This window comes from Quercus lobata, chromosome 6 (assembly GCF_001633185.2).
Source record: "Quercus lobata isolate SW786 chromosome 6, ValleyOak3.0 Primary Assembly, whole genome shotgun sequence".
NCBI classification, from domain to species: domain Eukaryota; kingdom Viridiplantae; phylum Streptophyta; class Magnoliopsida; order Fagales; family Fagaceae; genus Quercus; species Quercus lobata.
The window spans coordinates 5898271-5926189 of record NC_044909.1 but is presented as its reverse complement, the minus strand read 5'-3'; the positions used below and the strand labels follow the sequence as shown (position 1 = coordinate 5926189).

Below are 27919 nucleotides of genomic sequence, written 5' to 3'. Positions count from 1 at the left end.
ATAATGACACTAGTGAATTTGGATGTTTCTCTAGCATTATTCATGTTTATTTAATTAAAACCAAAATTTTGATGATTAAAACTATTTTCAATTTTACTGAAAATTTTAATATCGTTCTTAGTTTAGTAATAAGTCACTATTATTATTTTATTTAATATCAAATCTATTATATTTAAATGTCGAAGAGTAACGTTTAGTGTTATTGCGTATTTGTTGAGTTATATCAATGGTCACATCATCCACTTATTTTCTACACTTTCTTTTTTCTTTTTAAACCTTTCTTCTCCATATTCTCAAAAAAAAAAAAAAAAAAACTCTTCTTCCCCTCATTAATCCACACCTAGTGTTACACTTCTTCCAACATTTTCCCTCCTTTTCGCCTTTTTATCTCCTCACTACTTTTTACTTTTTTGTTACACCTCCTTCATCATTTTCTCTTTTCTATATTTTGACTCTTCTTCTCCCTATTTTTTTTGTATAAAATTTTATATCATTTTTACTATTCAATCTATATTTTTCTCACACAAAACTGTGAGTACTCTCTTTCTCTCTACTTTCTTTTGGTGTATTTTTATTCATTTTTATAACTCTTTTTTATGGGGTTCTTTCTTATAACTCTAATTAAGATTGATGGTTTCTTTTTTTAGGATGTATTTTGGCATTGTGTTTTTTAATTTCCCATCACAACGTCCTCTCTCTCTTTTATAGCTTTTGTTGAATTTTGATTTGGGTTAATACTTAGCTTTTTTTTGGAAATAAGAATTTGAGTTTATATCAAAACAAAATCTACATGGCTGTGAATTTGAATATGTTTACCTATTGTTTGAGTAATAAATAATTATAAAGTAAATATATATATTTTTTTCTTTCTTTGATTTCATTTTAATTTTGGTTAAGATAATATAATAATTTTGTGATGAGTTTTGATTATTATGACAACCCCTTTATTCCTTAAGAGCTGAGAAATTTGAATAATAAATTTGAAAATTATAAAATTTAGTTGTATATTAGACAAATACATCATAAAGTTAGAAGAATATGATTCACCTTAAAAAATATTAATCAAACACAAAAAAAAAAAAAAATAGAATGAAATATTTGTAGAGATAAAAAAAAAAAAATATTTGTAAAAATCTTTTTTTTAAATAAATAATACTTGAAATAATTGTTACTTTTTATGTATTACACACCCTATTATATAATATTTATTTATTTTCACGTATCGCATGAGTTTGCAGCTAGTATAAAATAAAAATCTAAACTAGTTTTAATATAAAAAAAAATTTTAAAAAAAAAAAAGAGAGAGAGAGAGAGAGAGAGACGTGCTCTGTATAGTGCTGACGTATGGCTTTTAGAAGAAAACAAAGAATTTGTTTTGAGTGGGAGAGAAATGGGACAATGTCATTTTTGTCTTACTAAAAAAAAATAACTTCTTGTTAAATTTTCTTTATCTATGCAAAAAGTGGCACACTGTTTTGAATTTTCTTTATCTATGCCAAAAGTGGCACACTGTTTTGAATTAATGGAGATTTTGTCAAAATATTTTTGAAAAAATCTCCATTAATTGCTATTTTTGAAAAAATATAGTTGTTAAATGGTTATTGTTGCATAGGACTAGCTATATTAACTATGTAAGCCAAATATTAAGGCAGAGGGGAAGGATTAGCTTCAGTGTTTAATTATTCTAAACGTGTCATGACGTGAAATGTATCCATTTTTAGTTATATGTTATCATTTTAACGAGTTCAGTGCATTAGATGATAACATATAAATTCTAGGATCAAAAGATTTTTCTTTTGCGTTAGTATATATACTAATGGTGTTTTTTTTCCTCAGCTCCAACGTAGTTCCGTCCTTGGTTTATCAAAGAAAGACTAGCTAGAGAACATTTTTTTGAACTGTTAACAGAGAACGGTTTCGTGATGGAAAATATGATTAGAGTAACCGGTGAAACTAAGGCATGGTTTCTTTACGTTTTTGTACTTCACATTGTGTCTTTCTTTCATCAAATTATGTGAGCAAATCAAATAGGTTGCTAATTGTGTTAGGAATGTTTGCATGACATATTAATGTCTGTCTTTCACTGCATTTACACAGCGAGTTTTTACTTTTGGCAAAGGAAGGAGTGAAGGTAGCAAGGGCATGAAGTCCTTGGTAAGCTTTATTTTAGCTACTTCTCTAGAATCTGTTAGATATATCCAAGTTGATGGTGTATTTGGACGTGTAAGAATGATTTGAATGTATACATTATATGACTTTATACTTGTGTTTGATTGCAGTTGGGAGGAAAGGGAGGAAGCCTTGCAGAAATGGCAAGCATTGGGTTATCTGTACCACCAGGAATTACTATATCAACAGAAGCATGCCAAGAATATCAGCTGAATGGAAGGGAGTTGCCAGAAGGTTTATGGGAGAAAGTATTGGAAGGCTTGGAGACGATGGAGAAGGACATTAAAGCTTCTCTTGGTGACCCTTCTAAGCCCCTCCTCATCTCTGTCCGCTCTGGTGCTGAGGTAAGCTTTTGCTAGAGACCATAGAGTAGCTACATATTATTAATTTATAATGTGCACTAACTGAATTGCATCTATCTCAGTGATACATAAAGGAAACTGAATAGCCTTCTAATTATATAATATGTAGATTTCCATGCCTGGCATGATGGACACTGTCCTAAACCTTGGACTTAATGATGAGGTAGTTACTGGTTTGGCCTCAAAAAGTGAAGAGCGCTTCGCTTATGACTGTTACAGACGTTTTCTAGACATGTTTGGAAATGTTGTAAGTGCTTCTTCTAGATGTCGCTCTCTATGCTAACTTGTGTTCGGTTCCAGTGCTTCTCAATTCTCTGCTTAGTTTCCTGTCTTCCACAATTTGTTTGGCAATGCAGAGCCACTGAAACATTTAAAATTACCCAACTAAAATGCTCCCTCTAAACCAATGCAATATGTTGATAATTGAGCGTGTTTTTTTTTTTTTAATGGGGGTAAATGAATCAAACTGTTGTATTCTCTTGTTGCTAATTTATTGAAAAACTTGTCGTCTTTAATTGGAGGTATTGGGAATTCCACACAAATTATTTGAGGAGAAGTTAGAAAAGTTGAAGCATGAAAAAGGAGTCAAACTTGACACTGATCTAACAGCCTCTGATCTCAAAGAGCTGGTGAAACAGTACAAGAATGTTTACCTTGAATCCAAGGGTGAAAAGTTTCCTTCAGGTACCTAGTATGACACTGAAAACTTATTTTTATTTCTCTTTTCTCAGAAAAATCTATACATTGACCGATAAAGAATCCATAGGAAAATATGGCCAAAAACTGTTTATATATTCTATCCCTTTAAACTCACCCCTTTTTGCCTGTATCTATCTGCAGATCCAAAACAACAATTGCAGTTGGCTATTAAAGCTGTTTTTGATTCTTGGGATAGCCCAAGGGCCATCAAATACCGGAGCATTAATCAAATAACTGGGTTAAAGGGAACTGCAGTAAGCATTCAATGCATGGTATTTGGGAACATGGGAAATACTTCAGGGACAGGTGTTCTATTTACTAGGAATCCTAGCACCGGTGAGAAGAAGCTCTATGGGGAGTTTCTACCCAATGCTCAGGTTCTTATGCCAGTCCCATCTTGAGCTTGCTTTAAGACTCGAACTTCTCCTTTTATGTACATATCAGTAGAGATTATCTTAGTATTGATGAGTGTAGCTGAAGAATGGCTTTAATTAGGGAGAAGATGTAGTTGCTGGAATTAGGACACCAGAAGACTACAACACCATGAAAAGTAGCATGCCTAACGCTTACAAGGAGCTTGTAGAGAACTGTGAAATTCTAGAGCGACATTACAAAGATATGATGGTAAAAGTTCACATTTGTAGAAGATGATTCTAATTGTCATCATTACATTCATTACCTTCTTGATTTCTGAGAGGATAATGGTCTTCACTTTCTCAAAGTATGAAGTGCATGTCAGTCATATTTTGCCTAAATTTAACAATAAAATGATCTCTATTGTATTTCAGTAGAATACTAAGATGGGGTCTTCTCTGATAAATACAGGACATCGAATACACAGTCCAAGAAGATAGGTTGTGGATGTTGCAATGCCGTCCTGGAAAGCGTACTGGTAAAGCTGCAGTAACGATAGCTGTAGACATGGTTAACGAAGGGCTTGTTGATAAGAGCTCCGCAATCAAGATGGTGGAGCCACAACATCTTGACCAACTTCTTCATCCACAGGTATATTTTTATGTCAACAGCACTCTAATAGCAAATTGATCTGCATATAGATCGACATTTTCAACTTAACTGCAAATTAAAAATCATAGGTCAAACTGCAATTTGATATTGGTTAACTGTATTTTAAGGAACTTAAAAGGTCAACTTCGATGTGAAGTAGAAGCTAATGGCTGTCTATATATGCAGTAAAATTGCCATGAGCCTGCATCTTTAGTATATTTCAATCAGTTTATTTGATTAAGTTAGCTTGTTAATTCTTTTATATATGGTGTTCCTATTTTGCTCTTTGTACTGAACACTGTCCTGCTTATCATTTCTATTCTGTTCTATGGTGAAGATCCCTACATCTACCTAATAATGCACTGTACACATTTGTAATTATTTATCTACATATGATCACATTCACGTGATCATAAAGGTCTTCTGACTTCATTGGGATGTTGCTGAACTAGTTTGAGGATCCGACTGCTTACAAAGACAAAGTGGTTGCCAAGGGCTTGCCTGCATCTCCAGGAGCTGCAGTGGGGCAGATTGTGTTCAGAGCTGAGGATGCTGAAGCATGGCATGCAGAAGGAAAGAGTGTCATCTTGGTATACTAAAATTAATACCCTTTTTCACAATTCTTTTTCTTTCCAAGAACTGTTAGTTTGTTTTGATCTAAACAAAGAGGAATTTTGATATGTTGGACAAAATTGCAGCCTATGGTGATGGCTTAAGATTACTGATGGAATAGATTCAGCTATAATTCTAATGGGATTGCAAATTTTTTTTCTAATGCCATTCATTGTAAAATGACTAAAACACACTTTGTGATACCCCAAATTATGCGGATTTGATTTGATTGGATTGTTTGGGTGCGTTGTGCGGGCATGTGCTGAGACCACATCAGGTGTTTCCAACGTGGATCTAGGGTTTATAAGTGATTACAAGGAGCCCCAATTGTAACTTGACTAGTCCTTTTGGGGGTAATTGCATATGTGACTAGCACTTTCCTCATTACACACTCTTTGTATTAAAACCCATATGCTTGTATGGCTGCTTGTCAAATAATAGAATGTTATGATATTAGATGCTATATGCGTTTCAACTTCTTAATCCCATTTCATTGTTGGAACTGAAGTTTTTTCATGATTTTGTATAATTGAAGGTGAGGACAGAGACCAGACCTGAGGATGTTGGTGGTATGCATGCAGCTGTTGGGATCTTGACAGCTAGAGGTGGCATGACGTCTCATGCAGCTGTTGTGGCACGTGGGTGGGGAAAATGTTGTATTTCTGGCTGTTTTGAAATCCATGTAAATGACCTCAAGAAGGTGATGTTTTAAAATTTTATCTCCTATACATTATAGCAGCCTAAAAGAAGGAATGTAATAATAGGTTTTGTTTATCAACAATGCAGGTAGTTGTGATTGGGCATATAGTGATTAAGGAAGGAGAATGGCTCTCACTCAATGGCTCCACAGGTGAAGTGATATTGGGAAAACAACCACTCTCTCCTCCAACATTAAGTGGTGACTTGGAGATCTTTATGTCTTGGGCCGATAAGATAAGGCATCTCAAGGTGCTACATTTGTGTTAAGTGCTGTAAGGGCTTGCATTGTCAGTAGTTGGAACTTCTATTTGCTAATTTAGTGGTATGTTGCTGTAATAGGTTATGGCAAATGCTGACACCCCTGAGGATGCATTAATAGCAAGAAAGAATGGTGCCAGTGGGATTGGCCTTTGCAGGACAGAGCACATGGTAATTATTTCTCTTACATCATTGTCCTCCTCATTATCATAACATATAAAAGAAACAAATTTCCTAGATATAGAGTTAGTTATCAATGGGAGTATATAAGTCCTTTCGAATATGGATGGTTCATTATGATCTCCAGATAGGAGGATCTAATATGAGTCGATTATATAGCCTTGTACTACAGTAGTAGAGTACATGTGTGTGCACGCAAATTTTCTTTCAACAATTGTTGGAAGGACATTTTAAATTTTAATATATTTTAAATTTTTGTTATTACAATGTTGTATCAGTGCAATTATCCCAATTTCTCGTCAATTGCAAATGTTCAGTAGAGCTCAAGGAGCTTAATCAAATTTTTTTCTACTTTAAACACCCACTTTAATAATTTTCGTCAAACATGTTTCATATGCAGGAAGGTTAGCGTACATGTTGGTGTTAAGTAAAAAAAATAACTTATATTTACTTTCTAGACCATCTTTTATCTGATCCAGTAAGGTTACAAATTTCATTTTCTCATGCTTTGGGATGTTTCAGTTCTTTGCTTCAGATGAAAGGCTAAAGGCTGTTAGGAAGATGATAATGGCAGTTACACAAGAACAAAGGAAGGAAGCTTTGAACTCTTTGTTACCTTATCAAAGATCTGACTTTGAGGGAATTTTTCATGCAATGGATGGTACTTTCCTCTTCTTTTGTTTTGAAATTTTGAAAATTATGAAAGATCTACCGTGTGGATCAACAGGTTTGGTAAACTGCAATCACAATACCAATGGTGAGATGGACAGCTTAGTAATAGTATCACATTATCTCGGGCACTTCACTCTTATTTAATCATAATTGTACATTTTTGTTCAATTTTTTGTTATCCAATTTTATTATGGAATTTCAGGCCTTCCAGTAACAATCCGACTGTTAGATCCTCCACTTCATGAATTTCTTCCGCAAGGTGACCACCAACAGATTGTGAGCGAACTAACTGCAGAGACTGGCATAAATGAAGAGGAAGTTTTTTCAGCAATTGAAAAGTTATCAGAAGTAAATCCCATGCTTGGTTTCAGAGGCTGCAGGTTTGGTGGCCCTTCTTATGAGCTTTTGTTTCTAAGATTGCTCAAAATTTGTTCTCATAGCATTTATCGGCTAGTATAATTATAGCTTTCTTTAATTACTTTCCATATTAAAAACTAAAGTTTTCTGAATATACAATGAGAGGATTCTTTGTTAAAATCCGATAAAGATGTTATTGAACAGACATCACCCTACTTTGATGTCTCTTACATCATGTTGGGCTCCAAATCTCATCACACTGAGCTAAAAATTGTGCGAGATAGATTGAGCACCAACAGCCATCATCTTCATCTTGGCCCTATTTCATAATACTGATCAATCCACAACTGCCTCATTCCTTTTCTGACAATATAGAATCAATTGACTATCCTCATGTGAGGATGAGTATGAAAGAACTCTCAACACTGTAGTTGCTTTAAAAAACACAACTTCAAGAAATATTCAAAAGACATCTTATTGTTGTTCATAGTTCACAAATGAGTTTTTTCTTCTGTGTCAACAGGCTAGGGATAGCATATCCAGAACTCACTGAAATGCAGGCACGTGCAATCTTTCAGGCTGCTGTCTCAATGAGCAACCAAGGTGTTGAAGTTTTTCCTGAGATAATGGTTCCCCTTGTTGGAACACCTCAGGCATGGTTCTGTCTATTCCTTTGTCTTATTATTCGTGTAATATTAGGTTCCTTATTATGCTTAAAATGAGAGAGAAAGATGCAGCAATATTTACATTTCTCATTCTAAATCATGTTTTGTCTCTTTATTTCTTTATCTTGAATATGTATATGTAACTTGAAACAAGAAACCTCAATGTGATTAAACTTCATGAAATTTTAGATATGCTATTCTACCAATTTTGAACTCATAGTCATAAAGTCAAAACTGATGGGAATTCTTACAGTTTAGTATATGGGGGATCAAAACATTCAAATTATTTTTTTTTTCTGAGATAAATTGACATTTTTTTATATCAGGAACTTGGACATCAAGTGAGTGTAATACGAAGTGTTGCAAATAAGGTGTTCTCTGAGATGGGTTCCTCCTTGAGCTATAAGGTGGGGACCATGATTGAAATCCCTAGAGCTGCTCTTGTTGCAGATGAGGTATACTACGTTGAAATGTTCCTTCCAGGTTTCTATAAGTACTTTTTAAGTCACAGGGAAGTCTCTATGAGGAAAGACGTTATTTTTTCCTCTTTCTTTGAAGCTTGGCAAAACATTATAAATTTCAACCTATAAAAAGGAATGTAATATTCAATACTGTTCATAATGCCATACATATTGTAATGGATGGTTACAGATTGCAAAGGAAGCAGATTTCTTCTCCTTCGGAACCAATGATCTCACACAGATGACCTTTGGTTACAGTAGAGATGATGTTGGCAAGTTTCTCCCAACTTACCTAGCCCAAGGCATTCTGCAAAATGATCCATTCGAGGTTAGTATTGTTTTAACGCATCCATGGGCTTCTTGGGAAGATAGATTATGCTACAAGAAACAGAAGTTTCCATATTTAAGGGAATGGAGAAAAATTGAAACTGATATCTTGACGGCCATACTCCAACTTTTTTGCTTGCAGGTACTTGATCAAAGAGGTGTTGGTCAGCTCATCAAGATTGCCACAGAAAGGGGTCGTGCAGCTAGACCTAGCTTAAAGGTAAATGGAAACTTTGCATTGTAGATATGCATGTACTCTTGAAATATGTAGAAATGTTCCTCTCTAATGGAGAGTTGATAGGACATTTGGATTTTGCGTTTATCTGAGAAAGATAGCATTTCATGAGTGCGGCAAAAATGATGCTCAAATCACATTAATGTGATGATGCCAAGCAATACATAGCTTCAATTAGCCATTTATGACAATATTTCAGCTTCATGCCTTTTGTGATGGCATGTCAAGCTGTCAGGGATGATGGGGCTGCATCTTGCAGCATCCATCACTCTTAAAATATAAATGTTTTAAATGTGCCTATCATCTATAATCAGGTTGAACTTGATATCAATTCTCTAACTATTTCAATATCCCATGCAACCAGCTCTGCTAGTAGCTTATTGTTATGTACTTATGTAGGGGCGAGTTTTTTTTTTTTTTTTTTTATAATGGTTGGTATGATTGATTATTTTTCTTCACTTGATAAATGATCATGATTAAACAGGTTGGAATATGTGGAGAGCATGGGGGGGAACCTTCTTCCATTGCCTTCTTTGCAGAGGCTGGACTGGACTATGTTTCATGTTCTCCATTCAGGTTGGTCTGTCTTGGCACTTTGAAATTTCCTATGCTACTTTCGTGATTGGAACAAAATCCTGATTTAAATTTTATCAACAGGGTTCCTATTGCTAGGCTTGCAGCTGCTCAAGTTGTTGTCTGAGAGGGTTAACTACTTCGACACGTTTCTTGAAATGTATAAATCATATACAGAAATATTCAATGATTACATTGGTGTAAGAAGAATAAGGCAAAGAAAAAGGGATGCTATCAAATTAGTGTAAAAAAAACAAAGGACAAGTCCTCCTAGTCCTATGGGGAAGAGGGGATCAGAATATATGGTTTGACAGGGGATCAGAATATATGGTTTGACAGGAAAAACCTGATGAATAATAATATATATAAAAGAGATATTTTTCTCCTGTTATAAAATAAAAAATTCTTACCAGGTTTGAATCATCCCATCCACGTTGAATCTCTTTACAATTACAAGCCAATCTGTAACATTCAGTTTAGTATAAAGAGACTAATTAAGAAGTACGGACACTCCAAAATCTCCGACTGTGTTTGACACACATTCCCCCAAAAAAAATAGTTTAAAAATTATTTTTTGATTTTAAATATGTTTTTAAAGATTCTGATAGTTGTTTTTTATTTTGAAAACTTAAAATAAACATAAAATATACCAAAAGTTACATATTAATTAATTGTTGTATCCTCTTATTGTATCATTTCCTAATTTTTCAAGAATTGTCGAGTCAGAGAAATAGAAAAGAGAGGAATAATTTGTATACCCCATGGCAAATATAGTGAGTGACAAAGTTACAAGAGAAGAGTCAGCCGCAGCAAGTAGGTTGGGTGCATTCCATTGAGAAACATTACTGAGGCCAGTGAGTGAGGTGATCACGCCCACAACACCAGCAAGGAGGGATATAGGGACAAAGAAACCAGTTGCCTTATTTCCTAGCGGGAAGAATATTGTAAAAATCTCGAAAATCAGATTCTGCAATGCACATACAGATGCTACCATAAGTTATAACTGTGAGAGGATGACAATGCCTCACTAAGTTTAAAATGTCAAAACAAATTTAGTTACCTTCCTTATGAGTTCTTTCAATCTCATGATTTATTTCTGCAATGCACATATAGATGCTACCATAAGTTATAACTGTGAGAGGATGACAATGCCTTACTAAGTCTAATATGTCAAAACAAATTTAGTTACCTTCCTTATGAGTTCTTTCAATCTCATGATTTATTACTGCAATGCACATATAGGTACTACCATAAGTTATAACTGTGAGAGGATGACAATGCCTTACTAAGTTTAATATGTCAAAACAAATTAATTACCTTCTTATGAGTTCTTTCAATCTCGTGATTTATAGCCCATGAAGCAATCACAGTTATGACAAAATATAAAACAAGATTGAGGATTAGGAGAATGGTGGCTGTTGATTTGGAACCTTCAGAAGCCATAGATTTTGATGTTTAAAATTTAAGAAACGGATAAACTTGAACTGGGTCTCCCTTTTTGAGATCAGGAGAGGAATATATAAGCAAGGAGTTGTTCTTTATTTTAGCAGGAAACATTGCCAGATGAGGGTGGTCCTGACATATATTCTTTTTTTTTTTTTTGGTGTGTTCCCTTGCTTTTCATAATTAGGATGAAGTGTCTTTAATTCAAAGAAACAGCTTGAATTCCTTTCCATTGAGGGGCTTGTCTCATGGAAAGGAAAAGAATTTTTGTCAATTTTCCTGGTCGTAAAACTAAGATTCTCTTGTTTATTTTACATTATTAAATCTGCAGGACATCAGTTTAGCAGGAATATCTTTACCTGACCAATCAAACAAAAGAAAAGAATAAACTTCACCTCTATACCATTTCTTGGTTGAGGTATCCTATATTAAAATTGATTTGTTTATATAGGTCACACTTAGCTCAGCTACTAATGTCTCCTGTCATCGAATCCCTTCACACATGAAAATTCATGGGTATCTTGACCCGATGGTAAAAGTCAATAATCATAGAACGGATGTCATAAGATCATGAGGGCTCACTCCAAGTCAAGTCCACCATTGACGGTTATAACCAATCATGCCCAATAAGCCATTTAACATGCCCTAAGGACACACGTTAGTAAATCCCTTTTAGTTATAGCTAGGTTCAAGCTCCAAGATAACATCCGCATTTCATGTTTCTATCATCACTGTCAACATTCTGATATGGCCAAATCTATGTCCTTTCTAGACCTGGGCTCTACTGCAGGACTTGCAGTTCATGGCATTTATTGTCTAAAGTATAAACCCAAAAAAACAAAATAAACAAATATATATATGACATGTGGTAAAGTGGGATTTTGACATGTGGCAAAGTTAAGCAAATAGATGACTAAACTGACATTGTTACTCTTTTTCCTTAGAAGTCTGACAAACCCATCAGCACATTACTTTAAAAAACAAATATTTGTACAAAGAAAAAGTTATCAAAGATAGGGTAATGAACATACCTCTGGAAAGCCAAATGGCTGGTGGGTTTTGCCGGAATTGCCTTCAGGAAGGGGAGGGAGAGAGAGAGAGAGAGAGAGAGAGAGAGAGAGAAAGAGGTAGTCAAGTGGGTATTTGGGTGAGCAATCTATAAATTATTTTGCAAGAGCAAAGTCTCAACCAATATGATAAAGCAAGTGTTACCAAGTACCAACACAAATTTCTCAACAACAAAAAAAGTACCAATACAAAGGTAATAAATGTTAGCCACAATAAAGACCAAGGATATGCTAACAAGATTTGTAATGTGGAGTCTCAAACTCCAGATCTACATAATTTACCACCAAGCCTAGATTCACACATCAAACTCCGAATAATCCACTTTAATCAACATTAACAAGTTACAATAATTCTCCACTCAAGTTTTATAACACAATCATATGTATTTGTATTTGTGTATATATAAACCTGTTATGGCCTGTAATTAAATAGTGTTCGGTGAATGAAAAGATATAGATGCATACAGGAAAAGCCTTGATTTATTTGTCAGGATGAAATAAAATCACACACTTTACATTGTATAATTAAGATCAACACAATGGACTTTACAACCAGCACTTGAAATCCTCACCCAAAAAGAGAAAGAAACATATAAAAAGAAAATCACTCACAATACTATTCCACAATCATCATGGATATACACTTTTATAAAAAGAATCAACACATAAGCACTGTAGCTTAAACTCTTCCACCATAGGGTCTTGGTCTTGAAACACTTCCAACCCCAGCATGGATAGCAACCGTGTAGAACAGTTGTGTTGCACTCACAACTATGGTGATGACTTCTAGAGTCCTCTGCATATTATAACACAAAAATATTATACTTGTCCTTAATTTTATTTTTCTCTGGTTATAAAATAAAAATTTCTTACCAGGTATGAACCTGTCCATCCATGTTGAATCTCTTTGCATGCCAATCTGTAACATTCAGTTCAATATTAGAAATTGAAAGAAATACAAGGAATATAAAGAGACTAAGAAATCTCTGACGTGTTTGACACACACTCCCCAAAAAAACTGTTTAAAAAAAAAAATTGATTTTAATTATGATTTTAAAGATTTTGATACTTGATAGTTGTTATTTATTTTGAAAACTTAAAATAAACACAAAATTTGCCTATAAGTAAAGAAAATATAACTAAAGTTACATATTAATTGTCGTATCCTATTGTATCATGTCCTAATTTTTCAAGAATTGTCGTGTTCTGTGTCACGTTATATAAGAGGAATAGAAAAGAGCAGAATAATTTATATACCCCATGGCAAATATAGTGAGTGACAAAGTTACAAGAGAAGAGTCAGCTGCTGCAAATAGGTTGGGTCCATTCCATTGAGAAACATTATTGAGGCCAGTAAGTGAGGTGCCCATGCCCACAACACCAGCAAGGAGTGCTAAAAGGACAAAGAAACCGGTCGCCATATTTCCCACTGGGAAGTAGATTGGAAATATGCGAGCTGGAATTGACAAAACAGATGCTGCAATGCACATATATAGATGCTACCATAAGTTATAACTGTGAGAGGATGACAATGGCTGACTAAGTTTAATATGTCAAAACAAATTTAGTTACCTGTCTCATGAGTTCTTTCAATCCCATGATTTATAGCCCATGAAGCAATCACAGTTACGACAAAATATAAAACAAGATTGAGGATTAGGAGAATGGTGGCTGTTGATTTGGAACCTCCAGCAGCCATGGATTTTGATGTTTAAATTTAAGAAACGCAAAAACTTGAATTGGGTTACCCTTTTTGAGATCAGGAGAGGAATATATAAGCGAGGACTTGTTCTTTATCTTACAAGGAAACAATGCCAGATGAGGGTGGTGCAGTCATATATTCTTTTTTCTTTTTTTGGTGTTCCTTTGCTTTTCATTATTTAATTGGAGTGTCTTTAATTCAAAGAAACCGCTTGAATTCCTTTCCATTGAGGGGCTTGCCTCATGGAAGGAAAAAGAATTTTTGTCAATTTCCCTGGTCGTAAAACTAAGATTCTCTGGTTTATTTATATTATTAAATCTGCAGGACATCAGTTTGGCAGGAATATCTTTACCTGACCAATCAAACAAAAGAAAAGAATAAACTTCCCCTGTATTCCTTTTCTTGGTTTGAGGTATCCTGTATTGAAATTGATTAGTTTATACAGGTCCCAGTTAGCTCAACTATCTCTTGTCATCGAATCCCTTCATACATGAAAATCCATGGGTGTCTTGAACTGATAGTAAAGGCAATAATCATGGAACAGATGTCATAAGATCATGAGGGCTCATTCCAAGTCCATCATTGACAGTTATAACCAATCATGCCCAATAAGCTGTTTAACATTTCCTGGATACTGATGCTCTTTTGGCTGCCAAGAAAGGATATATGAATAAAAGAATTTTAGTTATAGCTAGGTTCAAGCTCCAAGATAACGTCCATATTTCATGTTTCTATCATCATTGTCAACATTCTGATATGGCCAAATCTATGTCCTTGCACCCCAATAGATGAGTGCCACTTATATTCACATGCTTTTTTGAAATATAAAAAGAGACGAAAATTGCTAAAGATACAGTCCACAATTCATTCAGCCAAGAAAAAACACAATTCAATGGTATGAACATCATAGAAGAACCAAGTCTGAGAACATTGAAGGTGCAGACATCCCAAGTGATATGCCCAACAGCTGTCAAATGTATTCATGATGCAGGATGTCTTACACCTGATAAGCCATTCTACAAGCTTGGGCATGAACAATCACTCACTTTCATGACCCTTATTTACAAAAGATCTGCTCTAACAAATCTAGAACGGAAAAAGCTTCCCTGCATGTGGGCTAACTAATTCCCAGTAATTTCTTTCTTAATGTCTTCAGGTTATGCTGAACAAATAGACTTTAAACATTCAATGCCAGCTTCTGAGCAGCTAGAGCTTCAGCCTCCAGTGTTGGCTCCCATAAAATTGTAGTTTCTGCCAATAGTGCGATCACAGTGTAAGGGTCCATGTTTGAAGCTGGACGCCGATCTTCCAAGTACCCTAACACAATAGTAGGCAATATCAAAAGGTTTGCCAATCAAAACAGAGACAACTTTAGGATTCAAAAGTTCAAAACTTAAAAAATTGGGGAAAAGAAATCCATGGAATAGTCAGAAAGCAAATAGAGATAGCAACATAGGGTAAAGAGTACTATGAATTTTGAAACAACTGCAATCAATTTGACTTTGTAAAGATTTATACATATAGTTATGTCATTCTGGATTTATTAACAGTGACTGACATGATTTGCAGTATTAATTGATAACATATTTGTTATAGCTGCTCTTGGACATGAGTATAAATTGCTTAGCTAGTCAAGGGTGAATGCCCCTAAATTACCTAGCAACTAGTTATGGTGAGTGGGGTTAGTTGTCCATAGGTTTTATTGGCTAAAGACGAGTCCAAAAGGCTCTTCTTTAAAAAGGTTCCCTACATTTTCATATAAATTTGTTCTAGTTTAAAAAAGAATTCCTTTTGAGAATGTTAATTGTTAAGTCATGTACGCTTTTGATATGTTTGTTTCAACTTCAGTCCATTACTGAAGTTTGCCTGCCCTTTTTTTGGGTAAAGAAAATGTTCCTACCCTTTGGAGAATCATAAAGCTAGATGACAAAAAACTACAGGTCTTCTTTGGATTTAAATTATGATAATATTTGAATTTTGAAATCATCTTCTGTTTTTTCCCTATCAATTAATTAGAGCCTTCAAGAGAATTGTTGTGGTACTGCTAAAGTGGTACCTTTGCCTTTCTGCTCAGTTTCACGCCCCACACGTATCGAGCAACCACGATTAGCCACTCCCTGCATATAGAATTTTTAAGAGATTTTATTAATAGAAGTATGAAAATATGTCCATCTCTAATTGTCTTAAGTTAGAAATGGGTTTGGAGAAGAGCGTACCCAAGAAAATGTGTTAATGCTGGCTGTTTCATGCTTTCCAGTTAACCTTCTTTCATTCCCTTCTCCATAGGCACTAATATGCTCTTTGTGGCGAAGTGACAGGTTCAAAATTGCCTTCTTTATAACCTCAAAGCCTCCATCCTCCCTCATGCTCTTTGTACTGTGAAATAATGATAAAATCAAAATTTCATAGAATTAGCACCATTTCCGTATATGCATATTAGTGATTTCATTAATAGAACCATGTCCCTCTCTATTCCCCTTTTTGAGCCTGAAGAGAGGCAATAAAAATCTTTTGTCCCACTCTTAGTGTTCCACTTTATGCTTCACCAATTGCGGTATGTCATGTGTTTTTTTTTTTTTTTTTTTTGCTCATTTTAAACCTTGGTTACTTTAAAAAAAGGGGGGGTGGGGTGGGGGGGGAAGGTACTTGTAACAAACTGTGATTGGTGAAACATAAAGTAAAACACTCAAAGTGGGAAAGAGGATTATATTTGAAGAGAGGAGATACCAAATGAAGCAAAAATGGAAAGAGATGGAAAACAAAAACCTGTAATTGGTGTGGCATCCTGCACCATTCCAATCACCCTGTCAATACAAAGAATTCAAAGAGAGCTTTATCAGTTTATCTAATTAATTCATATGAAGATAGGAATGTTGTATAATAGAGGTTTATTACCTCTATTGGTTTTGGATCAAGTGAGAGAACAACACCAGCTTGTTCAGTAATTCTCTGTCAGACAGAGGAGAAACAAAATATGAGTAACTTAATGGTAGAACAGACCCACCTACCAAGACACACAAGATGATTCTTAAAACACACGATCATATGAACAAATGGATACCATAGGCAAGTCATCATCTACTAGTCCCACAACTCATTGGCAACATGGTTGATATCCGATCCAGTATATGTTACTTATGGCTGTGAACTATTTATTTGTAATAATAACCACCTTTCAGGTTCAAAAAGAAGCACCAAAAGTATAAAATACAAAAAAGAATAGAAAAAACAAAGAGAAAAATTTCTTCTTCATGGCGCTATCAAGAACAATTTCATAGAAACAGTTTCTTATTATTAGCTGCTCTATCATATTCAACTCTTTTTTTGGTTCATTTAGAGAAGGGGAGGATTCAATTAGAAAAGCTAGTCACATCCTTGATAGAAAGTCTCTTATACAATGATATCATTATCATGGATCCAAACTCAATACCCATTGGCTAAGAGCAATAAGATACCATTTGACTTAATATTTCTCTAGCATAGCACTTTCAAATTTGTCTAGCATGAGGATAAGCAAAATGGAACTTCTTTAGTTTTATAGTCACACACAATTTTACGTATCAAATATTTCTAACTGATCATTTGTAGCCATTAAGGTCTTTTCTTCATTGATATCCAAAAAAAGAAAGAGGTCTTTCTTCATTGAAGTGGCACCTGCAGTCTTTATACTTTTTCATAAGGTTCTGCAGTTTCATAGACCCCAAAAGTAATTAGAAATGAATTACCTCAAGAATGTATCTTGAACACCAAATGTGATCTCCAGCTTCAATTCCCACACTAGGTCCTACTTGATACTCCCACTGCAAGGCAATCACAAAAATTAATAGTGACAAACATTACATGAGTTCATAGGCAAGATATGAAAGAGGAGAGTGAGAGGAGAACCTGGCCGGGCATAACCTCCCCATTGGTGCCACTGACGTTAATTCCAGCATATAAGCAAGCTTTGTAATGAGCATCTGATATGTCACGGCCAAATGACTTGTCTGCCCCGGCACTACAGTAGTAAGGACCCTGAGACAAACTTAAAAGTATCATATACATTGAACTCATGTCACATACTAAAATCATACAATCAAATTTGCAGAACCCTATAATCATAATTTGTGAATACAAATTGATAGTACCTGAGGACCAGGATAGCCTCCAACGGGCCAACCTAATGGCCATTTCACATTTGTTTGAAGTAAGGTGTATTCTTGCTCTATCCCATACCTGAGATAATTAGTCAGAAATCATCAGCAAAGTTTTCTCTTAAAATACATTTCAATAACTAAAATGTATATGAGGATGGTACTTAATCACCATGTATTAGCATATACATATTCACTTCAGGAACCCTATATATAATCATTGTTCAACTAAAAATACATGCAATGTACTAAAAATATATGTCTGCAAGTATATCACACCTTTTAAACATAGTAGAATGGATGCAATCTCTCTCTCTCTCTCTCACACACACACACAGGAAACATGGAGAAAGCCAACGATTTGATTATGAAGTATGCGGCAGTGAACGCCAAGATAAACAGACTCACCAAGGAACTTCATCCACAACCTTCTTGTTACTGAAGATCTCAGCAGCCCTGTGACGTTTGTTTGTTGGGATAGGCTCGCCTGCTGGCGTGTATGTATCACAAATTACCTTTTTTTTTAAGCACAAGACATAATATCAATTAAATGCAAACAAATTCAGAGTGGTAATGAAATATGATTATTAATACAATATCTTCTGAACTAACTAGTTACTTACCAAGATATTGTTACCACCACGAAAAGGATCCTTAAAAATTGCTTGAGGGCTGGAGAAAGTATTGGGTCAACTTATGCTACAAACAAAGACTTACAAAATATACATATCATATTGCCATGAAGATCTTACTATAGAATTACTTCACTATCTTCACCCGGTGCTTGACCAGTACTCGATCCATCATAATTCCACTTGGGAAGCTCAGATGGATGTTGAACAGGTTTAGGAATAGTCTGAAAATTTGGAAAATAAGATAACAACAAACTCAAATTTTCAACATGTTGAACTATGATAAAACTCAAACATTGAGAAACAATGCACACACTTGTTCCACTTTATCATATCATTAACATTAACATACCCTTGACTTGCTACGCAGATCAATCCCAGTCCCTCCAATCCTGTTTCAAAATTATCTCAGCTTATTTTATATTTAAAGGAGTGCTCACATGGAGTGAGCTGAACCAGGAGTTGGTTACAAATATAAATTAGAAAGAACATGTACCAAATGTACTCAGCAATAATTTTGTCAGTAAATGGAGTGAGGTCCAAATTTAGTAGATCTTCCATCCTATTGATAGTACCGTTTTCAGACTTCACAGCAAAAACTTGAAACTTAGCTGAGCTTTTAGATGACCATTTCTTATTCTGTTTCAACAATAGAGAACTCCACATCTTTGTTGTCATGGGACTTGAACTCACAGAGTTCCTTGTGATTCTCATCTGCCATTGTGTAGAGGGTGCTAAAATCTGCGCCATGTTTCAGTTGCTCCCCAATCTGGAAAAAAAAAAAAAAAAAGGCTTTGGATTTAGACTAAAAAGTTTAATAGATTGGAAAGATGTTGAATGATGAACTGTGATGCAATATGGTTCTCATCAATTTTCACTAAAGCAAACTCAATAATTCCAACCAAGACCATCACAACACAGTGTTATGAATATGATGACATGTCAAGTAAAATGAATGCCTAAACAACTGATAAGTATGCATCTCTCTTTCTCATCATATGTTTTGTTGTAAATCATCATTTATAATTATCGTGGAGATATGAATACCCAGTAACTTACATGACCTTTAGAGAGGAGGGAAAAAAAAAATCTAAAGTTACAAAATCAGACTCACTTGAGCTGAAGTAAAATTAAGCAGTAGAATTGGTTATAAAAAAAAGTCACACACAACTACAAAATGAATATAAGAAAATTTAACATTTGTGAAGGACAATTTGGAAAAAAATTGTAATCCACAAATATGAAGTTCAACATAGTTGACTTTGTGGCCAATTATTTTACGAGTCTATCCTAAGAATTGGCATCTACTGATTGAGAAAAAATAAAAAAAATAAAAGGCACCTACACAGTAGTGCCTCATGTGGACCAACCTGCATGGGAATCATCCTCAAAAAAAGGTCACCTCACCAACTACTTTGAGCAAAAGGGCCTCAACTTGTGTGCTTTTTCTTTCCTTCTTTTTCTTTTCTTTTTTTTTTTCACTTTAAGTTGCAATAAAAATTTTACTTCTGGATTAACTATGGAATATTACAAAAATGAAAATGAAGACAATGCTTAAAAAACTCCATAAACAGGCCTAATTATTGAAGCATTTGGGCTTGAATTCTACAGTTGAAGAAAATACATAATGTATAAAGTATAAACCCAAAAAAATATATGTATATGCTTGAAGAAACTGGGATTTTGACATGTGGCAAAGTTGAACAAGTATATGACCAAACTGACATTGTTAGTTTTTTCCTTAGAAGTCTGATAAACCCATCATCTCATTACTTTAAAAATTAAATCTTTGAACAAAGAAAAGGTTATCAAAGATAAGGGTAATGAACATACCTCAGGAATGCCAAATGGCTGGTGGGTTTTGCAGGAATTGCCTTCAGAGGAAGGGAAGAGAGAGAGAGAGAGTCAAGTGGGTATTTGGGTGAGGAGTGTTTATAAATTATAGTAGCTGTTGGTATTTTGGCTTTTCCTAACTAGATAGGGGTGTGGTATGAATGGAGGAAAATGGCTGTTGGTCTCTTTAGGGGCACCAAGAGAGGTTTGGATTATATTAACATTTTTTGTTGGGATAAGGTGTTTTTTTCAACCCTCAAAGCTTTTTCCCTCGTGCAATCTTACCTCATTCTCTACACCATTTCACAGTCTATTTTTTAATTTTGTAAAGTTAAAATCTTGAATGAGGATTTGCATATTTGTTTTTTGATAAATAATGTGGTTTGAAAATATAGTCATGGCCTAGACTCTAGATTATGATTTATTTAAGACTTTAAAGCCCTTGACTTGGATATAATATGTTTTTTCAATTTTCAAATTGACAAGGACATGGTTTGTGTAGAATTTTACATTGGGGTCTCTATAATTTATTAGCCAACTCATGAAATTTTGTTTTTTACAACTATTATATTATTATTTATGTCACTAAAAAAACTATTATTATTTATTATTGTGTATTTAGAATTCATCTAATTTCCATTCATTGTTTCATTTTAAGGAAAAAAAAAATCAGTTTTGCTGGCAATTTTTTTGGTTCTCAAAAATTCAATTGTGTCAATTTGGTTCGTTATTTTTTTTATCCTCGTTCCAATCTTATTTTTACCACCATTTCACTTTTTTTTTTTTTTTAAATGTTGACTTAGCTATTGAATTCTTAACATGTCATACAATTAAATTATTAGCTTGCGTCTATTAAGGCTCCGCTTGGGAGTTCATAAGGGAATGGAATGGAATGGAATGAGATGGTCATAAGGGAATGGAAAGGAATAGAATGTATTTAAGTAAGGGAAAAGAATGGAAAATAATGGAATGAAATGGAATTAAGTAATCTTGATTGGATGTTTTAAAATAAAATAATAGAAAGGAATGAAAATGAATGGAATGTAAGTAATCATGTTTGGGAGAAACATAGAGAGAATGGAATGGAATCATTTTATGACAATATTATTATTAGACCCCTATTTTAAAATAAAGGGTTGAATATATAGGGGTATTTTGGGAGTTTTAGTAAAAAAATCATTAAATCTAATTTCATTCTCTCCCATTCCTCCCAATTTCGAGGGGAATGAAAATTTGAGGTTTTAAGGAAATAGAGAGGAATGAGTATTCCCTCCTATCCATTCTATTCCCTTTCACTTAAACTCTCAAATAAGGGAATGAACTTTTCATTCCCTTCATTAAAACTCCCAAACAAGAGAAGGGAAGAATATTCTAAAATTATTCTTTTTATTCATTTCCATTCCATTCCATTCCCTCTTCCCAAGCGAGAGCCTTAAATGTTTGTGTGGGGCCCAATAGTTTGTGGCCCTGGCCCATTTATCCATTGGGGTCTAAAGGCCCGATCCGAGAAGGGTTATAGCTCAGGATCGGTAATACAAGTACAAAATAGCCTTGGGATACAGCCGAAGACGATTCGGTCCTCGGCATGTCCGAGATCTCATAGGAAGAAAGGGCAAAAATGGTATAGAAAACAGCTTGGGAAAAAATCTAAAAATATCTGTGTCAATAGAAAATGGTATACTGGAAAGTATAACGACCAGGGAAAGCTGCCCTTACTGTCATTCAATACTCTGCACCTGACAGAGTCATACTCTCCAGTTTTTACAACCACCCCCAATCACTCTGGGTATGGACTGATGGGACAAGTATCAGTCTTGGAATGCCGATCCTACACGTGGACAAAGGATAAGGGACACAGGCTAGTATAAAAGGAAAAGTAAGCAATCCAGAGAGAGGGCTGGGAAAAATGGCCAAAAGCCAGAGCCTCCAAGCCCGCCTCCAGGAGAAAGACTCTTAGGGCGAAAATGACTTAATCATGTATGAATACCACAAAAAACCCACCGTCTAGTGACTGAGGTCTAGCCTTTTAAACCCACGCTCTACAAATGATATTGTTTGGGCCTTTTTACGTGCGAACTCAACGCTGTTACGGTTCGTTACAAATCGTGTCCTTACAGTTTGAAAATTGGAATAATATTAGGGATGAAGGTGATTAATCATTCATTAGGTAGTTGAAAATTGGAAAATTGAAAATTTCAAACACTTATTATTAGGTAGTTGAAAGCGATTAATCACATTCATTGTCATATTAATTTGTAGTTTTAGTATTTCTTAAATGTTTGTGTCCAAGTTAATAGTTTAGGTCACATCAACAACCACTTCAACAACTTGCTGTCATATCTTTTTCCTTTTACTTTTATTTTTAATTCTTTGTTAACCCTTAAGGAGATGACCCATCCCTTTGCTATTCTTTGTGCAACTCTAAGATATATTACATATTGTACACATAGGGATGTGCTTCCGACCTGCTAACAAGACGAAATTGGTCCAATCAAATCAAACTCAACGCCTTAAATTAGTTTTTTTGCGGATTGATGGGTTGTGTAAAGTTGGATTTAAAAAAAAAAAAAAAACTTTAGGGTTAGATTGAGTTTGGATTGATAGTTTTTCAACCCATCTAACTAAACCATACCCAATATATGTGTGTGTATATATAAAGTTATTTTATTATATTAGTTTGATTTATATCGGTATTATAAGAATGAGTTTTGAAGAATTTGAAAATATTGGAATATGATTTAGACATATTATATGAATTTAAATAATTTATTGTAAAAATATTTCTTATATAGTGAATGAAAACTCATTCTTTACTAGGTATGAAACATTAAGATCCAATTTGCCAACTAGACTCGACCCATGTGGGTTGGGTTGAGATTTTCTTAACTTGACGTTGCTGGATAAAAAAAATCTCAACTCAATCTATGCAAACCCCTAATCACATCAATAAATTTGATAGACCAATATTTTGGATTTGATTTGATTGTTTATTTCTAGGATAGTTGTGTTAAAAAAGAAAAAAAAATTGTTTTCGGTTTGTAACTTTGTTCTATGTTAATGGGTATGTTTTGTTTAATTTGGTTGGAGTGATTTCATTGGTTTTTTGATTTTTTTTTTTTTTTTCCTTTTTGTTTTGTGCGTATGGTCTCTGTTCATGAAGAATATAGTACCATTTCAAGCAATACTTTGTTTCATTCTCTCCTCAAATTCTTTATCGGTTGTTCTCTCTACTTTTATTGACTTTGGTCTTCCAATTTTGCCTTAGTATGGTGAGTTTTCAGATTATTTTTATTTATTTATTGGATAGTATTAAGGCCCTTCTTTTCCTTTTTTGCCCAGCCCAAGAATTATTGGGCCCATTGTATTGTCTTTTCTTGAACCCATGTGGCCGAAGCCCTGATTAAAAACTATTTGAAAATTTGAAGGAACTTGGCTTGGAGGACAAAAGAGTGTCTATTCTTAGCTTACCCATAGACCTAAAATGAAGTTTTTCTTTAGATAAAGTTTCCTCCAAATTAAGGAATCTCTTCTAACCTATTACATGACAACTCATAAAGACAATTTCCTCCAAATTGGTTTATACAAATCTCCTTTAATTCATTGACAATTCATAAAACTATACACGTGTATTATTTAAACATATTACAGGATTCATTAATTAGGTCATGTGACTAAAAGTACAGATGAATAATTTTATCAATTGCCATGTAAGGGGTTAAAATAATTTTTCTCCAAACCGGTTTAGGGGTAAACTTTTTCCAATTCATAAAATCATCCATATATATTATTTAATCAAGACACATAACTCATTAACTAAGTCATGTGAAAAAAATATACATGAATTGATTTATCAATCACCACATAATGGATTTGAGAAATTTTCTCTAAAACTAATTTTAGAGGTAAACTTTTCTTTTGCAAAGGGGAACTTGAAGCACTTGCAAAACCTATGATATTTGATAAACCATCTCAAGAAATTTACTATATTACATTAATTTTCAACCAATTTGCCTCTGACCATGAAAAAGTTTGTCTATCATCATTTAATGCATATTGACATATCCCTTAAATTTAGTTAGTAACTTCAGGAGGGACTAAGGGTAGTTTGCCACCTTACTCAAATTGACATCTAACCAAATTATTGCAGTGTCCGATAAATCCAACTACTCAATGTTACGAGTTGTCAACCTCTTGAAAATACAGCAACCAAAACCCATCCTCATTGCCTAAAAATGGGTCTTAGACTTTCCCTTGAACCTCTAAAAAGTCATGACAAATACAAGCATTAATCAAGTTTTACTTACCTTCATCTAGCCACATTTATTCCCTCAACCCAAAGTTAGTTCATTATTTTAAAGCACTAGGTTTTTAAAAGAAGGTTTACTTTGTGTTTTTTGGCAGTACAAGTAGAGCCTCTTTCTCTTCTTTATCACCTCTTTCTAAATTGTCCCATGTTTTTAATGATGAAAGTATTTGTAATTAATATCAAGAAAATTTAGTGTTAATCATTTATTGGTAAGTATAGTTCGTGGTGTGCATTTGTGTTATAACTCTTTTCCTTCTCCCTTGTGTACATGAGTGTATTTGTTTCTCAAAAAATAAAAAAATAATAAAAATAATTGTCTTTGTGTGGATCCTTTTAAGGCACACCACTAGCCACACAAACATAACTGACGAGTGTTGGTTTAAGTAGTGAATCCAGGTTCAAAGGCCAAGCCCATTCATATGGCAAGACTTGGAAAGGTAGCAATGAAAGCGCGGTTCAAAGTTGGGTTTTTCTTTTCTTTTTCCTTGTCATTTTTGCTGCTTTCTTTTCTTTTTTTTTCTTTTTTTCTTTGAGTTTTAGATATTTCAACTAATAAAGTTTTTTGTCGTCAAACAAGATATCAATGGTTCAAATCCCTCATACATAAAAAATCAATTAGTATTTTGCCTGATGATAAATAACAATTATCATGAAACGAATATCATAAGTCATAGGTTGAAATTCTACCATAAGTAAATACTGGTTTAGACAAGTCTGGATAGTGTTGTAATTGAGTTGGGATTTTTGTGTCACTAATGAAGAAAAATATATGATAGGTCGTTGAGGTTGACACTCAATAGCATTGAGAAAGGAGAGATTGTGGAGAAAGAAGACGAAAGTGGAGAAGAAGAAGAAGAAGAGAGAGAGAGAAAAGGAGAAAGAAAGGAAAAAAAAAATGAATAATATGAAAAATGTCAGTTAAGTTATGAGGATGAAGACAAGACTTGAAGTTACGGGTTACTCTGTTGCCGCTTAAATGCCGAGGTTTTTTTTTTTTTTTTTTTTTTGGTAGCATGCGTTACTAGTAAGAGCAAAATTATTTTGTTTAAAATTTTTTAAAGGCTCAGGTTATTTAATTTTTGTAATTATAGCATTACTCTTAAAAAGATCAATAATATTGTTAAAAGGATTGCCCTCAAGGCAATGAATACCTCCACACAAGTGAGCTGAATATTTTAAATAATTTGTTACTTTATGTGGCCTACTAATGTGAGGTGTATGTTAATTCTGCCAATGAGACGAAAAGAACAAAACTGGAACATGGTTTAAAAAAAAATCAGAAACTAAATTTATACTTACAGCTTTATGTCATTGGTTGGTGTTTCTTGAGGATTCGAATCTCTTTTATTTGTTTAGTACCATGAGAATTATAAAATACTTATAAAAAATATAAATAAAAACACTAAACCCTGTCCCACCCCATTTATATTACTAGTATTCTATGAGCCATGACACCAAACTATGATGGTTTAGCATTAATTAAACTAATTCCAACCAGCACTACTTTGTCCCAACACTGTATTAATTAAACAAATTAATACAGTGTTGGTGATGTGGGGGAAATTACATTATTGATTACTGTATGATGCGCAAAGCATGCAAATCCGCCAGTACCATAAGGAATGCCAAAAAAAACAACTGTTCTAAAATTTTGTTCTTTTTGCCTAAACTGATTTGTACAAATTGTATGGCTGTTGGTGACCATGACCTTTGTTTTTTTTTATTTGCACTTCCAGGACCACCAGCTAAGGAATCTTAGAGATGCACAAGTTGGAATTCTCTTTTGAGCTCTCAGATCATGAGGGCTATGCAGTTTTTTGCTTCAACTTCAAGATTAAAGGGTCATTATAACTATGGTAGCAGTTTCTACAAGCCTAATCAAGTAATCATTGACATTCGACAAGAGCCTCGTAGCTCAACTGGTTGACACCTCCTAATATGTCTGTAACATTTAAGAGCCTTGTAGTTAATCCTTTCATTCTCCATAGCTCTTGTTAGTCTTAGGGTCTATTTAGTTACCGTTTATTTTGCTGAAAATTGAAAATTTATTGCTGAAAATACTGTAGCAAAATAATTTAAAAAAAGTAAAACACTGTTGCTGAAAACTTATTGCGTTTTTCACTTCATGGCTGATCCATGAACAATGCCTCTCCCAAACGCAAAATGCGCAAACATCCTCTCCCAAACGCACGCTTATAATAATATAATCTATTGTGGTTGCACACTGCTATGGATCACAGGATCAGGTACTCTGCAGTAGCAAGACTCGTAATTCAATATGTAACCATTCAAGACTGATACGGAAGACATACCCTTTTCATGTTGAGTGTCACAATGGGGACCTGAAAATTTGGATCATTTTAGGAGTTGAGAGCTGGTAATCACTCACATTGGGAATCGATGATTGTATTTGGGCCATTGTGGGAGGTAAAATCATTGATTCCTCAAGGCACTAGGCAATAAAGTGGTTACCAATTACCATAGAACTAGTGATGTTCTAAGATTAGTGTGGGCTTCCTATTATATCATATATGGGCAACATGAGTGATCTTAGTTGCTGATACAACATGATATTGATGAGAAACCATTTGGTGAGGATGGTGATACTTCACAATTCACATCATGAATTTTTGAGAAAGCTATGAAGTCATTATCACATTATTTACTTTATCTGCTTTACTTCTGATTCAAAGTGAGGGACTGAGATGCATTTTGGAGCCCACAAATTTCTTCTAAACCGTTCTCTTGTCCTTAAAGCATGTCACTGACAATTATACCTACTAATATGGTTAACATTTATGAAACTTTAATCATTCTTAAAAAATTATTTCAACTACCAATTCCCACCCCTTTCCAAATAGTGTTATTGAAGTTGTTCTCTCATGTTAAATTCTGGTAATTTGCTATAGAAAATAAATTTCACCCACACAGCCTAATAAAAAAAACAAAGAGTCCAATGAAAATCACCGAGTACAATAGGTTTGGGTAATGTAACTTACAAATTTATTTTAAAAGTTTTAGAGCAATCACACCAGGCTCAATAGTGTTTTAGCCAAATTAATTAATAAATAAACCCCCACATTTTCTATTTTGGCCAACCCATTTTTTAATGGGAAAGATTTTGCTGCATACTTATATCAGTTATATGCAGCAATTTCATACAGAGGTATGTGACAGCAAAAAGAAAGGGATATGTGTTCAAGGGTCATGTGCAATGCACATAAATAGGTGGACCTTAAACACTTGTCCTTTTGTTTTTGCTGCCACATACCCCTATATGCAGCAATTGCTGTATATTTGTACAAGTATATAGCAAAACATTTCCCTTGTTTAATATAAATATACACTAGCCTCAATACTATACCTCTAATTCATATAAATATTTATTTTTTTCTCTCTCCAAATTGTAATAAAATTTTTCTCCCTATCCATTCCCCTATTTCAACCAAAGATCCATGTCAACCCTAATCAAACATTAATAACCCAAATCAACCCAATATCAACAAAACAACAATCAAAGACCCAAATC

At 34.1% G+C, this 27919-nt stretch overlaps 3 protein-coding genes across 3 annotated transcripts; 1 reads left to right on the top strand and 2 right to left on the bottom strand.

Annotated features, from left to right (window-relative positions):
- Positions 1-452: 452 nt before the first annotated feature.
- On the top strand, positions 453-9640 carry LOC115995321 (pyruvate, phosphate dikinase, chloroplastic). The gene is made up of 21 exons (XM_031119838.1): positions 453-531; positions 1837-1958; positions 2098-2154; positions 2280-2513; positions 2641-2778; positions 3053-3215; positions 3372-3607; positions 3726-3854; positions 4056-4235; positions 4688-4825; positions 5383-5547; positions 5634-5795; positions 5886-5975; positions 6507-6645; positions 6859-7036; positions 7537-7666; positions 8005-8133; positions 8330-8467; positions 8609-8686; positions 9186-9277; positions 9359-9640. Exons 2-21 carry the CDS (start codon positions 1923-1925, stop codon positions 9399-9401), a joined length of 2655 nt encoding a protein of 884 aa, XP_030975698.1. The 5' UTR covers positions 453-531; positions 1837-1922; the 3' UTR covers positions 9402-9640.
- A 2557-nt stretch (positions 9641-12197) lies between these two features.
- Positions 12198-13594, bottom strand: LOC115950617 (membrane protein PM19L). Its single transcript, XM_031067825.1, has 4 exons — positions 13357-13594; positions 13042-13261; positions 12658-12703; positions 12198-12580 (listed from the first exon to the last, which is right to left on the bottom strand). Exons 1-4 carry the CDS (start codon positions 13481-13483, stop codon positions 12464-12466), a joined length of 510 nt encoding a protein of 169 aa, XP_030923685.1. The 5' UTR covers positions 13484-13594; the 3' UTR covers positions 12198-12463.
- Positions 13595-14327: 733 nt separating this feature from the next.
- LOC115994410 (glutamine synthetase leaf isozyme, chloroplastic) lies at positions 14328-20322 on the bottom strand. The gene is made up of 14 exons (XM_031118549.1): positions 20085-20322; positions 18748-19020; positions 18604-18643; positions 18372-18475; positions 18243-18291; positions 18028-18134; positions 17614-17701; positions 17372-17500; positions 17212-17286; positions 16382-16435; positions 16253-16290; positions 15703-15862; positions 15543-15603; positions 14328-14803 (listed from the first exon to the last, which is right to left on the bottom strand). The coding sequence occupies exons 2-14, from the start codon at positions 18999-19001 to the stop codon at positions 14664-14666; spliced, it is 1299 nt and encodes a 432-aa protein (XP_030974409.1). The 5' UTR covers positions 19002-19020; positions 20085-20322; the 3' UTR covers positions 14328-14663.
- Positions 20323-27919: the final 7597 nt, after the last annotated feature.